The 14911-nt window shown below is 44.8% G+C and overlaps 1 protein-coding gene across 2 annotated transcripts in view; it reads right to left on the bottom strand.

Annotated features, from left to right (window-relative positions):
* Nucleotides 1–252: 252 nt before the first annotated feature.
* ubxn10 (UBX domain protein 10) overlaps nucleotides 253–14911 on the bottom strand; it is a 42085-nt gene continuing 27426 nt past the window's right edge. The window contains exons 1-2 of one of the 2 annotated variants that reach the window (XM_072477739.1): nucleotides 4872–4924; nucleotides 253–3783 (exon numbers count right to left, since the gene is read on the bottom strand). In XM_072477739.1, coding sequence (XP_072333840.1) covers nucleotides 2953–3768 — 816 coding nt within the window. In that variant the 5' untranslated portion in view covers nucleotides 3769–3783; nucleotides 4872–4924 and the 3' untranslated portion in view covers nucleotides 253–2952. Of the gene's footprint in view, nucleotides 3784–4871; nucleotides 4925–14911 lie in introns of those variants that run through there. The other variant, XM_072477738.1, reaches the window with a different exon arrangement.

The raw sequence follows: 14911 nt of genomic DNA, 5'->3' as shown, positions 1-14911 counted from the left end.
CACATTCTCCCCGTGTGTGCGTGGGTTTCCTCCGGGTGCTCCCGTTTCCTCCCACAGTCCAAAGATGTGCAGGTTAGGTGGATTGGCCATGCTAAATTGCCCTCAGTGTCCAAAATTGGCCTTAGTGCTGGGTGGGGTTACTGGGTTATGGGTGGGGGCGTGGGCTTGGGTAGGGTGCTCTTTCCAAGAGCCGGTGCAGACTCGGTGGGCCGAATGGCCTCCTTCTGCACTGTAAATTCTATGATCTTAACAATGCACTTAAATTGGGAAGCCTTTAAAAGTGAACAGAGGACAACTAAAAAAGCAGTAAGAAGGGAGAAGATGAAATATGAGTGTAAGCTAGCTAGTAATATAAAGGAAGATAGGACTCAATAGATAAGAGGTAAGAGAGAGGCAAGAATATCTTTGGACCTCTGGAAAATGAGGTTGGAGAAGTGGTAATAGGAATCAAAGAAATGGCCGAGGAGTTAAATTGTTACTTTGCATCAGTCTTCACGGTGGAAGACACCAGTGGGATGCTAGAGTTCCAGGAGAACCAGGGGGCAGAGATGAGTGCAGTGACCATCACGAAGAAGGTTCTGGAGAAACTGAAAGGTCTGAAGGTGGGTAAATCACCTGGACCGGATGGACTACACCCCAGGGTACGAGAGGAGACAGCTGAGGAGATTGTGGAGGCATTGGTGGTGATCTTTCAGGAATCAGTGGAGGCAGGAAGGGTCCCAGAGGATTGGAAAGTGGTTAATGTAAAAACACTGTTTAAGAAGGAAGGGAGGCAGAAGACGGGAAATTATAGGCCGGTTAGCCTGACTTTAGTCATTGGTAAGATTGTAGAGTTGATTATTAAAGATGAGATTGTGGAGTACTTGGATGTGCATGATAAAGTAAGACTGAGTCAGCACGGCTTCGTCAAGAGGAGGTCACGTCTGACAAATCTGTTAGAGTTCTTTGAGGATGTAACAAGGAAGTTAGACAAAGGAGAACCAGTGATTTATTTAGATTTCCAGAAGGCCTTTGACAAGGTGCCGCATATGGGGTTGTTAAATAAGTTAAGATCCCATGGTGTTAAGGGTAAGATCCTGGCATGGATAGAGGATTGTCTGACTGACAGAAGGCAGAGAGTGGGGATAAAGGGGTCTTTTTCAGGATGGCAGCCGGTGACTAGTGGTGTGCCTCAGGGATCAGTGCTGGGACCACAACTTTTCACAATATACATTAACGATCTGGAAGAAGGAACTGAAGGCACTGTTGCTAAGTTTGCAGATGATACAAAGATATACAGAGGGACAGGTGGTGTTGAGGAAGCAAGGGGGCTGCAGAAGGACTTGGACAGGCTAGGAGAGTGGGCAAAGAAGTGGCAGATGGAATACAATGTGGAAAAGTGTGAGGTTATGCACTTTGGAAGGAGGAAGTGAGGCACAGACTATTTTCTAAATGGGGAAATGCTTCGGAAAGCAGAAGCACAAAGGGACTTGGGAGTCCTTATTCAAAATTATCTGAAAGTTAACGTGCAGGTTCAGTCGGCAGTTAGGAAGGTAAGAGCAATGTTCGCATTCATGTCGAGAGGGCTAGAATACAAGACCAGGGATGTACTTCTGAGTCTGTATAAGGCTCTGGTCAGACCCTATTTGGAGCATTGTGAGCAGTTTTGGGCCCCATATCTAAGGAAGGCTGTGCTGGCCTTGGAAAGGGTCCAGAGGAGGTTCACAAGAATAATCCCTGTAATGAAGAGCTTATCGTGTGAAGAACAGTTGAGGACTCTGGGTCTGTACTCGTTGGAGTTTGGAAGGATGAGGGGGAATCTTATTGAAACTTACAGGACACTGTGAGGCCTGGAAAGAATGGACATGGAGAGGATGTTTCCACTAGTAGGAGAAACTAGAACCAGAGGACACAATCTCAGACTAAAGGGACGATCTTTTAAAACAGAGATGAGAAAAATATCTTCAGACAAAGGGTGGTGAATCTGTGGAACTCTTTGCCACAGAAGGCTGTGGAGGCCAAATCACTGAGTGTCTTTAAGACAGAGATAGATAAGTTCCTGATTAATAAGGGGACCAGGGATTATGGGGATGAGAAAAATATCAGCCATGATTGAATGGCGAAACAGACTCGATGGGCCGAGTGGCCTAATTCTGCTCCTAAGTCTTATGGTCTTAAAGTATATAGGGGGCATATAAGAAAATGGATTGGGGCCATAATTAGATCAGTCATGGCCGTAGAGCAGGCTCAAGGGGCTGAATGGCCTACTCCTGTTCCGAATTCGGAACAGAAACAGATTAAGGACTAATGGGTCATTTTCAGGCTGACAAACTGAAGTGGTGAGGTGCCACAGGGATCAGTGCTGGGCCCTCCACTATTTACCCACGTAGACACAGGGAGAACTCCACAGACAGTCACCCAAGGTTGGAATTGAACCTGGGTCCCTGGCGCTATGAGGCGGCATTGATAACCACTGTGCCACCCCTCCCCAAATGAATAGAGTCTACAAATGAGTCCACAGATTAATAGAGATAGGTTGAGTCAGTTGGCAAAACAGTGGCCGGTGGCAGATAATGTGGGGAAATGTGTGGTTATCCATTTTGGTAAAAATAGAAAAGCAAACTATAATTTATAGTATAGAAGGATTAATAAATCACAAAATATGAGCATGCAGATAAAGCAAGTAATTTGGAAAGCAAATGGAAGATTGGCATTAGTTGCAAGTGGATGGAGTATAATGGCAGGGACGTTTTGCTACAACTGTACAGGACATGTGAGAGCATAGCCAGAGTAACTTTAACAATCTTTTTCTTTAGAATGTAAGAAAAGGACATTTAAATCACAAAGCTTGTGTTCATGCTCAGGAATATTTAGTAAATAAACTGGAATTTTGACAAACATGCATAGTGGAAAATATTCTTGACATCCTTTTTCAATAAAAAAAAGGGCACAGTCTCTATCACACCTTAAGTACTAATCATCCTCATCTTGTAGGATACAAAGAACTGATTTATTTTGAATTCCACATTCCTCCAGTGTCTTTGACAGATCACTAAAGCTTTTCCTCGGCACATCCATGGTTTCAACCACAGAGTTAGCATAGTTGTCGTGACTGTTGCACTCAGCTACGGACAGGATTGTTTGCAGTGTGTCTGAAGGCCTAAAGCAGCGCTCAAATCTCTGTCCTGATGGATACCTCACAGCAAGTTGCAATCTTGGCTCGGATTCAGAAGGTTCATCGGGTAAAGCAGCTGCTTGATTCTGGGACAATTGTATTTTTGAGGTTGCAGTGCTGGATTTGGAGAGTGATGGCTTCTTTTCCTTGATTGATTTTAATTTTTGTTCAAGCAGAGTTTGCAGATTAAGTTTATTGGTTTGTTGTGCTATAGTCCTTATTCCACTATCACTGGATTCTCTCCTTCCAATAGAGGGTAGCACTCTGTACCTATTTAAAGATGAGGATGGCCTAGATGGAATTTGATGAAGAAGTTCTGGAACATTTTCGTTAGTCATTCGAGTGATCCTTGTGGGTGAATGTAACATCGAAGGTGAAGATGAAGGACTATTGCCTGCGTCACTAAAAGCAGATGGAGCAGGAATGGGATATGAACAACTCTCAGGACTGTGAATATAAGTAGAGTTGGGGCGACTACGACCTTTCGCAGACTTCGGCCTTGGAACATTCATGTTGCTTGCCTTGGGCTTTATAATGGGGTGTACAGGAAGATCAAAAGAAGAAATGCTTTTTGATCCTGAAGATGGTCTACTTGTTGGTTCTGCAGCCGCCATTTCATTCTTCTATAACTGCAAACAAATGCAAGAATGGGTTAAGTATTGTATTTGCAACTATTTAATGCTTTACCATATTCAAATGAATACATGACAGATGAGATTTTAAACCAGATAAATGTGAAGAGAAACATTTTTGTCGGAGGAATAGGGAACAATATTACATCCTAATTCATATCATTGTAAAGAAAAGAGCCAGCAGAGCGACCATTCCAATACCGTGGAGCAAAGCGCCCCCTAGAGATCAATGTTCTGCAATTTCAGCCCAATGCTTTCAGTGCAACAGATGGGACACAACAGCAAACTTGCAAGACAAAAACTCTGAAATACAAAGGAAACCAAAAGATCATCCATGAGGTCGAGTTTGCAAGCCTGGAAGATACACAGCCATGCTTCTTGGGTGAGGTCAAGGATCTTGGTTTCTCATTTAGGAATGTGAATATTTCAGTTAATGGTCATTTAACTAATTCTAGGTTAGACACAGGAGCTAATTAGTGGCCGTGATTCTGTTCCTCCATGTTTTATGTGGCATTTAATAAAACGCCTTTTGGAATGAATTTTAAAAAAACACAAGCCAGTAGAAAAAATGAGAATATTAAAATCTGCAGTCCCAATTTAAAGTCATAGCTCATCATTTTTTCATCCCAGTTATGATGCTGCGTTGTGGCCATGTCTATAAGGCTGCTCCTGGTGAATACACTACTGCATACACTAGTGGCAGAAATATATACCTTATTTATTGTGGATCTATATTTCTTGAACCAGTACAAGGGAGTAGGTTTGGCAAACACGCCAGGTGATGAATCTCAACCTCCCAAAATATGACATGAACAGGCATCAGTCCATCACTAGGTTTTATGCCAAATGGAACCAGGTTTGGAAGAATGTTTTGCTAAAGATGTGTGCTCACTAATACTTGGCTTCAGTTTCAGGTCACACCAAAAGTCACCATTTGCATCTCATCGGTTTGGGTTGGAATCAAGCCCATGCTCAGGTAACAGATAAAAATGGTTTTAAATATATTTTTCCACAGTTTGACATACATAATCGGATCATTTTTATACATTTTACCAATGATTTCAGAAACACAGAATGGCAATTACTTTGGCACTGACATCAAAGGAATTGATGGAAACAATTGCAGGTGATCCAATTAGGTTCCATAATCATGCCCTAAAAAAAATATTGTTACGGAAAATAATAACAATCATAAATTACTGGATACTGTTGAGTACTCTGTGCAGCTAAGGACAGGGTGAAGATACTGTCTGACATGGACAGCTATAACTTTCCAGAACATATATAAATCGGCAGTGCAACAATACTATATTGTGCACAGGACAACTTTAACAGGTACAATATTAAAAAGCTTTTGCCGGTTTCACAATGATATACTCGACTGGTTAGTTGCCTATTTGTACTCTGTCCAAAATAGAGATTTCAAAGTAATGTCCTGACAGCACTCGGTGGAAAGAGATTAATATGTTTAATTTCTGATTAAGTATTACACCCAAAACGAGAACATATCTTGCTTCTTCACAGGTGCTGACTAATTTGCTTTTGTTAAATATTCTTGGTGTCCCACCATAAAGCATTAGTGTCAATTAGTTCCTACAAAAAAAACCACAAAATCTTGGCCCTCTGTCAAGCCTGTGAGCTGAATTATGAAGACAGTTGATTTATAAAGCACATCTGATAAGCAAGCAGTCAGCGTGTACGTACAAGCCCGAACAATAATAATGTGAGTGAAAGAGGGAAAAGAGCACTTGGACAATAATGAATATAAATCACACTGAAAAAAGCTAAGAATAAGAAAGTACATTAAATGCAAATACAGACCTAAATGAAAACTGGACTTACAGAAATGTTTCTATCAGAAAACAAGAATAATAAGTAAATTACAAAACTGAAAGATTAACTTTACATAAAGTAATTTTTATTTGAAATTAGGTATTATAAACAAATGTTGGAAAACAAAAGTTGGTTAAGCAATAGCAAACAAATGGCAGATGTAGCTAGCACAGAAATATGGATTAAGGAGGGACAGAAATGGCAGTTCAATATTCCTGGTAAATGTTTTCCAATGAGATAGAGAGCAGGATGAAAAAAGGATGGAGTGACAATTTTGGTCAAAGAAAAACTTTAAGCTGTGAGGAGGAATTATATGTTAAACCGATCATCAACTGAGGCTGGTTTGAGCTAAGAAACAAAAAAGGGGCAAGTGGACTATAAACCCTCAAACAGTCAGAGGGAAAGAGAAGAGCAAATATGTGGACAAAAACTCTGAGAAATGTAAAATCAATAGCACAGTAATAGTGTAGGATTTTAACAACCCCGGCATTTACTGGGAAAGGGAAGGAGGAAACAAAATTCTGAAGGTGCAATCAGTATGTAACAACTCCAACAAGAGAGGGTGTGATCCTGGACTTTGTTTTATTCAATTAAACTGGGTAGACGGAAGGAGTTGCAGTGGGGGAGTATTTTGATGGTAGTGATCTTAATTCAATTAGTTTTAACATATTTAAGAAACAGAGCAAAGAGAAACAGGAGTCAAGGTTCTAAATTTGGGTAAGGCTAATTATACTAAGCTGATGGGTATTTCAGCAGAAGTGGACTGGAAACAGATACATAACTTTATTTGTTTTGTGGGAGTCGCTGGCTGAGTCGGTATTTATTGCCCATCTCTGAGGGCATTTAGGAGTCAACCATATTGCTGTGGGTCAGGAGTCACATGTAGGCCAGATCAGGTAAGAAAGATAGATTTTCTTCCCTGAAGGATGTTAGTGAACCAGATGGGTTCTTACAATTAACGATGGTTTCATGGTCATCATTAGACTTTCAATTTCATATTTTTTTATTGAATTCAAATTCCACCATCTTCCCTGGTGGGATTCAAACCCAGGTCCCCAGAGCATTACATTTGGTCTCTGGATTACTAATCCAGTGACAATACCACTACGCCACTGCCTCCCCCATAAAGGAAAATCAACGTAAGGAGGTGGACAGGATTCAAAGATTTGAATTTTGTTTATTGTCACGTGTACCGAGGTACAGTGAAAAGTATTTTTCTGCGAGCAGCTCAACAGATCATTAAGTACATGAAAAGAAAAGGAAATAAAAGAAAATACATAATAGGGCAACACTAGGTACACAATGTAACTACATAAGCACCGGCATCAGATGAAGCATACAGGGTGTAGTGTTAATGAGGTCAGTCCATAAGAGGCTCATTTAGGAGTCTGGTAACAGCGGGGAAGAAGCTGTTTTTGAGTCTGTTTGTGCGTGTTCTCAGACTTTTGCATTTCCTGCCCGATGGAAGAAGTTGGAAGAGTAAGCCGGGTGGGAGGGGTCTTTGATTATGCTGCCCGCTTTCCCAGGCAATGGGTGATGTAGATGGCGTCAATGGATGGGAGGCAGGTTCGTGTGATGGACTGGGCTGTGTTCACGACTCTGAGGTTTCTTGCGATCCTGGGCCGAGCAGTTGCCATACCAGGCTGTGATGCAGCCTGATAGGATGCTTTCTTTGGTGCATCTGTAAAAGTTGGTGAGAGTTAATGTGGACATGCCGAATTTCTTCAGTGCTGAATTTGGTGCATTTGAGTGCTAAAGTGAGAGTTTGGTGACTGAGGGAGTACAAGGCTTCACTTTTATCGAAAGTATAGTCTTTCTTTTATTTAGTTAATTAACTTAAAAGTTTCTGTTTGGTTTAGAAGAAGGTGAATTTTGAATCAGCTTTAAACAAAGGTTCTACTTGTAGGTACTTGCAGCTGGAGCTTGTTAATTAGTTAATTGGATTAGGCCAGTTTTCAGAGGCTAGATTCACAGTATAAAAGTGATCCCCTACAGTGCAGACTTTGTTTGCACTGAGGGCTGAATTTGGTGCATCTGAGTGCGATAGTGAGAGTTTGGTGACCGAGGGAATGCTGAATTTGGTGCATTTGAGTGCTATAGCGAGAGTTTGGTGATTGAGGGAATGCTGAATTTGGTGCATTTGAGTGCTATAGTGAGAGTTTGGTGACTGAGGGAGTTAGGTGAGGAGGGAGTAAGGTGCTCCTTTCATGTTGTTTCCTACATTTCCGCAAAGAGCGAGGAGGGAGCCAGGAGTTTACAGAGAGTGCAGCTGACTGGGAGCAGAGTCGGAGGGCGGAGTTCCAGTTGGTCCACAAGGCAGCTATATTCTGTAAGGTAAGAGGGGATGGAGGCTAGGCCAGTTGCATGCTCCTCCTGTAGGATGTGGGTGGCGAGGGATACCACCGGTGTCCCCGCTGACTATACCTGCAGGAAGTGCACCCAACTCCAGCTCCTCAAAGACCGTGTTCAGGAACTGGAGCTGAAGCTGGATGAACTCCGGATCATCCGGGAGGCAGAGGGGGTGATAGAGAAGAGTTACAGGGAGGTAACCACACCCAAGGTACAGGACAAGAGTAGCTGGGTTACAGTCAGGGGAAAGAAAACAAACAGGCAGACAGTGCAGGGATCCCTCGTGGCCGTTCCCCATCTAAACAACTATACTGTTTTGGATGCTGTTGGGGGGGATGATCTACCGGGGGAAGGCGCTAGCGGCCAGGTCTCTGGCATTGAGTCTGGCTCTGGGGCTCAGAAGGGAAGGGGGGAGAATAGAAATGCAATAGTAGTAGGAGATTCAATGGTTAGGGGACTAGATAGGAAATTCTGTGGTCGCGAGCGAGACTCCCGGAAGGTATGTTGCCTCCCGGGTGCCAGGGCCAGGGATGTCTCGGATCGTATCTTCAGGATCCTTAAGGGGGAGGGGGAACAGCCAGAAGTCGTGGTGCACATTGGTACCAACGATGTAGGTAGGAAATGGAGGTAATAAACGAGTTTAGGGAGTTAGGCTGGAAGTTAAAAGCCAGGACAGACAGAGTTGTCATCTCTGGTTTGTTGCCGGTGCCACGTGATAGCGAGGCTAGGAATAGGGAGAGAGTGCAGCTGAATACGTGGCTGCAGGAATGGTGTAGGAGGGAGGGTTTCAGGTATTTGGATAATTGGAGCGCATTCTGGGGAAGGTGGGACCTGTACAAGCAGGACGGGTTGCATCTGAACCAGAGGGGCACCAATATCCTGGGAGGGAGGGTTTCTAGTACTCTTTGGGAGGGTTTAAACTAATTTGGCTGGGGAATGGGAACCGGATTTGTAGCCCAGCAACTAAGCTAGCCGATATTCAGGACGCCAAAGCGTGTAGTGGGGAAGGGAACACTGACAAAGGAGAGTACTTGCAGGCACAGAGATGGGTTGAAGTGTGTATACTTCAACGCAAGAAGCATCAGGAATAAGGTGGATGAACTTAATGCATGGATCGGTACTTGGGACTACGATGTGGTGGCCATCATGGAAACTTGGATAGAAGAGGGGCAGAAATGGTTGTTGGAGGTCCCTGGTTATAGATGTTTCAATAAGATTAGGGAGGGTGGTAAAAGAGGTGGGGGGGGGGCATTTTTAATTAGAGATAGCATAACAGCTGCAGAAAGGCAGTTCGAGGAGTATCTGCCTACTGAGGTAGTATGGGTTGGAGTCAGAAATAGGAAAGGAGCAGTCACCTTGTTAGGAGTTTTCTATAGGCCCCCCAATAGTAGCAGAGATGTGGAGGAACAGATTGGGAAACAGATTTTGGAAAGATGCAGAAGTCACAGGGTAGTAGTCATGGGTGATTTTAACTTCCCAAACATTGAGTGAAAACTCTTTAGATCAAATAGTTTGGATGGGGTGGTGTTTGTGCAGTGTGTCCAGGAAGCTTTTCTAACACAGTATGCAGATTGTCCGACCAGAGGGGAGGCAATATTGGATTTGGTACTTGGTAATGAACCAGGGCAAGTGATAGATTTGTTAGTGGGGGAGCATTTTGGAGATAGCGACCACAATTCTGTGACTTTCACTTTAGTAATGGAGAGGGATAGGTTCGTGCAACAGGGCAAGGTTTACAATTGGGGGAAGGGTAAATATGATGTTGTCAGACAAGAATTGAAGTGCATAAGTTGGGAACATAGGCTGTCAGGGAAGGACACAAGTGAAATGTGGAACTTGTTCAAGGAACAGGTACTACGTGTCCTTGATATGTATGTCCCTGTCAGGCAGGGAAGAGATGGTTAGAGGGCAGCACGGTAGCATTGTGGATAGCACAATTGCTTCACAGCTCCAGGGGCCCAGGTTCGATTCCGGCTTGGGTCACTGTCTGTGCGGAGTCTGCACATCCTCCCCGTGTGCGTGGGTTTCCTCCGGGTGCTCCGGTTTCCTCCCACAGTCCAAAGATGTGCAGGTTAGGTGGATTGGCCATGATAAATTGCCCTTAATGTCCAAAATTGCCCTTAGTGTTGGGTTGGGATACTGGGTTATGGGGATAGGGTGGAGGTGTTGACCTTGGGTAGGGTGCTCCTTCCAAGAGCCGGTGCAGACTCGATGGGCCAAATGGCCTCCTTCTGCACTGTAAATTCTGTGATCTATGATCTATGAGTGAGGGAACCATGGTTGACAAGAGAGGTTGAATGTCGTGTTAAGAGGAAAAAGGAGACTTATGTAAGGCTGAGGAAACAAGGTTCAGACAGGGCGCTGGAGGGATACAAGATAGCCAGGAGGGAACTGAAGAAAGGGATTAGGAGAGCTAAGAGAGGGTATGAACAATCTTTGGCGGGTAGGATCAAGGAAAACCCCAAGGCCTTTTACACATATGTGAGAAATATGAGAATGACGAGAGCGAGGGTAGGTCCGATCAAGGACAGTAGCGGGAGATTGTGTATTGAGTCTGAAGAGATAGGAGAGGTCTTGAACGAGTACATTTCTTCTGTATTTACAAATGAGAGGGGCCATATTGTTGGAGAGGACAGTGTGAAACAGACTGGTAAGCTCGAAGAAATACTTGTTAAGGAAGGAAGATGTATTGGGCATTTTGAAAAACTTGAGGATAGACAAATCCCCCGGGCCTGATGGGATATATCCAAGGATTCTACGGGAAGCAAGAGATGAAATTGCAGAGCCGTTGGCAATGATCTTTTCGTCCTCACTGTCAACAGGGGTGGTACCAGGGGATTGGAGAGTGGCAAATGTCGTGCCCCTGTTCAAAAAAGGGACTAGGGATAACCCTGGGAATAACAGGCCAGTTAGTCTTACTTCGGTGGTAGGCAAAGTAATGGAAGGGGTACTGAAGGATAGGATTTCTGAGCATCTGGAAAGACACTGCTTGATTAGGAATAGTCAGCACGGATTTGTGAGGGGTAGGTCTTGCCTTACAAGTCTTATTGAATTCTTTGAGGAGGTGGCCAAGCATGTGGATGAAGGTAAAGCAGTGGATGTAGTGTACATGGATTTTAGTAAGGCATTTGATAAGGTTCCCCATGGTAGGCTTATGCAGACAGTAAGGAGGCATGGGATAGTGGGAAATTTGGTCAGTTGGATAACGAACTGGCTAACCAATAGAAGTCAGAGAGTGGTGGTGGATGGCAAATATTCAGCCTGGATCCCAGTTACCAGTGGCGTACAGCAGGGATCAGTTCTGGGTCCTCCGCTGTTTGTGATTTTCATTAATGACTTGGATGAGGGAGTTGAAGAATGGGTTAGTAAATTTGCAGACGATACGAAGATTGGTGGAGTTGTGGATAGTGAGGAGAGCTGTTGTCGGCTGCAAAGAGACATAGATAGGATGCAGAGCTGGGCTGAGAAGTGGCAGATGGAGTTTAACCCTGAAAAGTGTGACGTTGTCCATTTTGGAAGGACAAATATGAATGCGGAATACAGGGTTAACGGTAGAGTTTCTTGGAAATGTGGAGGAGCAGAGAGATCTTGGGGTCTATGTTCATACATCTTTGAAAGTTGCCACTCAAGTGGATAGAGCTGTGAAGAAGGCCTATGGTGTGCTTGCGGTCATTAACAGAGGGATTGAATTTAAGAGCCGTGAGGTGATGATGCAGGTGTACAAAACTTTGGTAAGGCCACATTTGGAGTACTGTGTACAGTTCTGGTCGCCTCATTTTAGGAAGGATGTGGAAGCTTTGGAAAAGGTGCAAAGGAGATTTACCAGGATGTTGCCTGGAATGGAGAGTAGGTCTTACAAGGAAAGGTTGAGGGTGCTAGGCCTTTTCTCATTAGAACGGAGAAGGATGAGGGGCGACTTGATAGAGGTTTATAAGATGATCAGGGGAATAGATAGACAGTCAGAGACTTTTTCCCCGGGTGGAACAAAGCATTACAAGGGGACACAAATTTAAGGTGAATGGTGGAAGATATAGGGGGGGATGTCAGAGGTAGGTTCTTAACCCAGAGAGTAGTGGGGGCATGGAATGCACGGCCTGTGGAAGTAGTTGAGTCGGAAACATTAGGGACCTTCAAGCAGCTATTGGATAGGTACATGGATTACGGTAGAATGATATAGTGTAGATTAATTTGTTCTTAAGGGCAGCACGGTGGCATTGTGGATAGCAGAATTACTTCACGGCTCCAGGGTCCCAGGTTCAATTCTGGCTTGGGTCACTGTCTGTGCGGAGTCTGCATGTCCTCCCCGTGTGTGCGTGGGTTTCCTCCGGGTGCTCCGGTTTCCTCCCACGGTCCGGGGATGTGCGGGTTGGGTGGATTGGCCATGGTGAATTGCCCTTAGTGTCTCTGACCCATGGCTGAAATGTAGTCTGTCTCTGACCCATGGCTGAAATGTAGTCTGTCTCTGACCCATGGCTGAAACGTTGTCTGTCTCTGACCCATGGCTGAAACGGTGTCTGTCTCTGACCCATTGGCTGAAACTTTGTCTGTCTCTGACCCATTGGCTGAAACGTTGTCTGCCTGTGACCCATGGCTGAAACGTAGTCTGTCTCTGACCTATGTTCGAAACGTAGTCTGTCCCTCGCCCATGGCTGAAACATGGTCTGTCACTGGCCCAAGGCTGAAACGTAGTCTGTCTCTGGCCCATGGCCGAAACGTTGTCTTCTCTGACCCATTGGCTGAAACGTTGTCTGTCTCTGACCCAAGGCTGAAACATAGTCTGTCTCTGACCCAAAGCTGAAACGTAGTCTGTCGCTGACCCATTGGCTGAAACATAGTCTGTCTCTGACCCATTGAACAAAGAACAAAGAACAAAGAAATGTACAGCACAGGAACAGGCCCTTCGGCCCTCCAAGCCCGTGCCCACCATGCTACCCGACTAAACTACAATCTTCTACACTTCCTGGGTCCGTATCCCTCTATTCCCATCCTATTCATGTATTTGTCAAGATGCCCCTTAAATGTCACTATCGTCCCTGCTTCCACCACCTCCTCCGGTAGCGGGTTCCAGGCACCCACTACCCTCTGCGTAAAAAACTTGCCTCGTACATCTACTCTAAACCTTGCCCCTCTCACCTTAAACCTATGCCCCCTAGTAATTGACCCCTCTACCCTGGGGAAAAGCCTCTGACGATCCACTCTGTCTATGCCCCTCATAATTTTGTAGACCTCTATCAGGTCGCCCCTCAACCTCCTTCGTTCCAGTGAGAACAAACCGAGTTTATTCAACTGGTCCTCATAGCTAATGCCCTCCATACCAGGCAACATTCTGGTAAATCTCTTCTGCACCCTCTCTAAAGCCTCCACATCCTTCTGGTAGTGTGGCGACCAGAATTGAACACTATACTCCACGTGTGGCCTAACTAAGGTTCCATACAGCTGCAACATGACTTGCCAATTCTTATACTCAATGCCCCGGCCAATGAAGGCAAGCATGCCGTATGCCTTCTTGACTACCTTCTCCACCTGTGTTGCCCCTTTCAGTGACCTGTGGACCTGTACTCCTAGATCTCTTTGACTCTCAATACTCTTGAGGGTTCTACCATTCACTGTGTATTCCCTACCTGCATTAGACCTTGCAAAATGCATTACCTCACATTTGTCCGGATTAAACTCCATCTGCCATCTCTCCGCCCAAGTCTCCAAACAATCTAAATCCTGCTGTATCCTCTGACAGTCCTCATAGCTATCCGCAATTCCACCAACATTTGTGTTGTCTGCAAACTTACTAATCAGACCAGTTACATTTTCCTCCAAATCATTTATATATACTACAAACAGCAAAGGTCCAGGCACTGATCCCTGTGGAACACCACTGGTCACAGCCCTCCAATTAGAAAAGCATCCTTCCATTGCTACTCTCTGCCTTCTATGACCTAGCCAGTTCTATATCCACCTTGCCAGCTCACCCCTGATCCCGTGTGACTTCACCTTTTGTACTAGTCTACCATGAGGGACCTTGTCAAAGGCCTTACTGAAGTCCATATAGACAACATCCACTGCCCTACCTGCATCAATCATCTTAGTGACCTCCTCAAAAAACTCTATCAAGTTAGTGAGACACGACCTCCCCTTCACAAAACCATGCTGCCTCTCACTAATACGTCCATTTGCTTCCAAATGGGAGTAGATCCTGTCTCGAAGAATTCTCTCCAGTAATTTCCCTACCACTGAAGTAAGGCTCACCAGCCTGTAGTTCCCTGGATTATCCTTGCTACCCTTCTTAAACAGAGGAACAACATTGGCTATTCTCCAGTCCTCCGGGACATCCCCTGAAGACAGTGAGGATCCAAAGATTTCTGTCAAGGCCTCAGTAATTTCCTCTCCAGCCTCCCTCAGTATTCTGGGGTAGATCCCATCAGGCCCTGGGGACTTATCTACCTTAATATTTTTTAAGACACCCAACACCTCGTCTTTTTGGATCTCAATGTGACCCAGGCTATCTACACACCCTTCTCCAGACTCAACATCTACCAATTTCTTCTCTTTGGTGAATACTGATGCAAAGTATTCATTTAGTACCTCGCCCATTTCCTCTGGCTCCACACATAGATTCCCTTGCCTATCCTTCAGTGGGCCAACCCTTTCCCTGGCTACCCTCTTGCTTTTTATGTACGTGTAAAAAGCCTTGGGATTTTCCTTAACCCTATTTGCCAATGACTTTTCGTGACCCCTTCTAGCCCTCCTGACTCCTTGCTTAAGTGGCTGAAGGTTGGCCCAAGGCTGAAGCGTAGTCCGTCTCTGACTAATGACTACCTGCAGAGTGCATAGGTCAACTTCAAAGGGATTTATCTGATGGCCATTTGTATCTGATGAGAGGCGGCTCGGTAGCACAGTGGTTAGCACTGCTGCATCACACCGTCAGAAACCCGGGTTTCATTCCTAC

This window comes from Scyliorhinus torazame, chromosome 16 (genome assembly GCF_047496885.1).
Source record: "Scyliorhinus torazame isolate Kashiwa2021f chromosome 16, sScyTor2.1, whole genome shotgun sequence".
In the NCBI taxonomy this organism is placed as follows: domain Eukaryota; kingdom Metazoa; phylum Chordata; class Chondrichthyes; order Carcharhiniformes; family Scyliorhinidae; genus Scyliorhinus; species Scyliorhinus torazame.
Note: the sequence above shows the minus strand (reverse complement) of the source record. Positions and strands in the feature narration are given on the sequence as shown.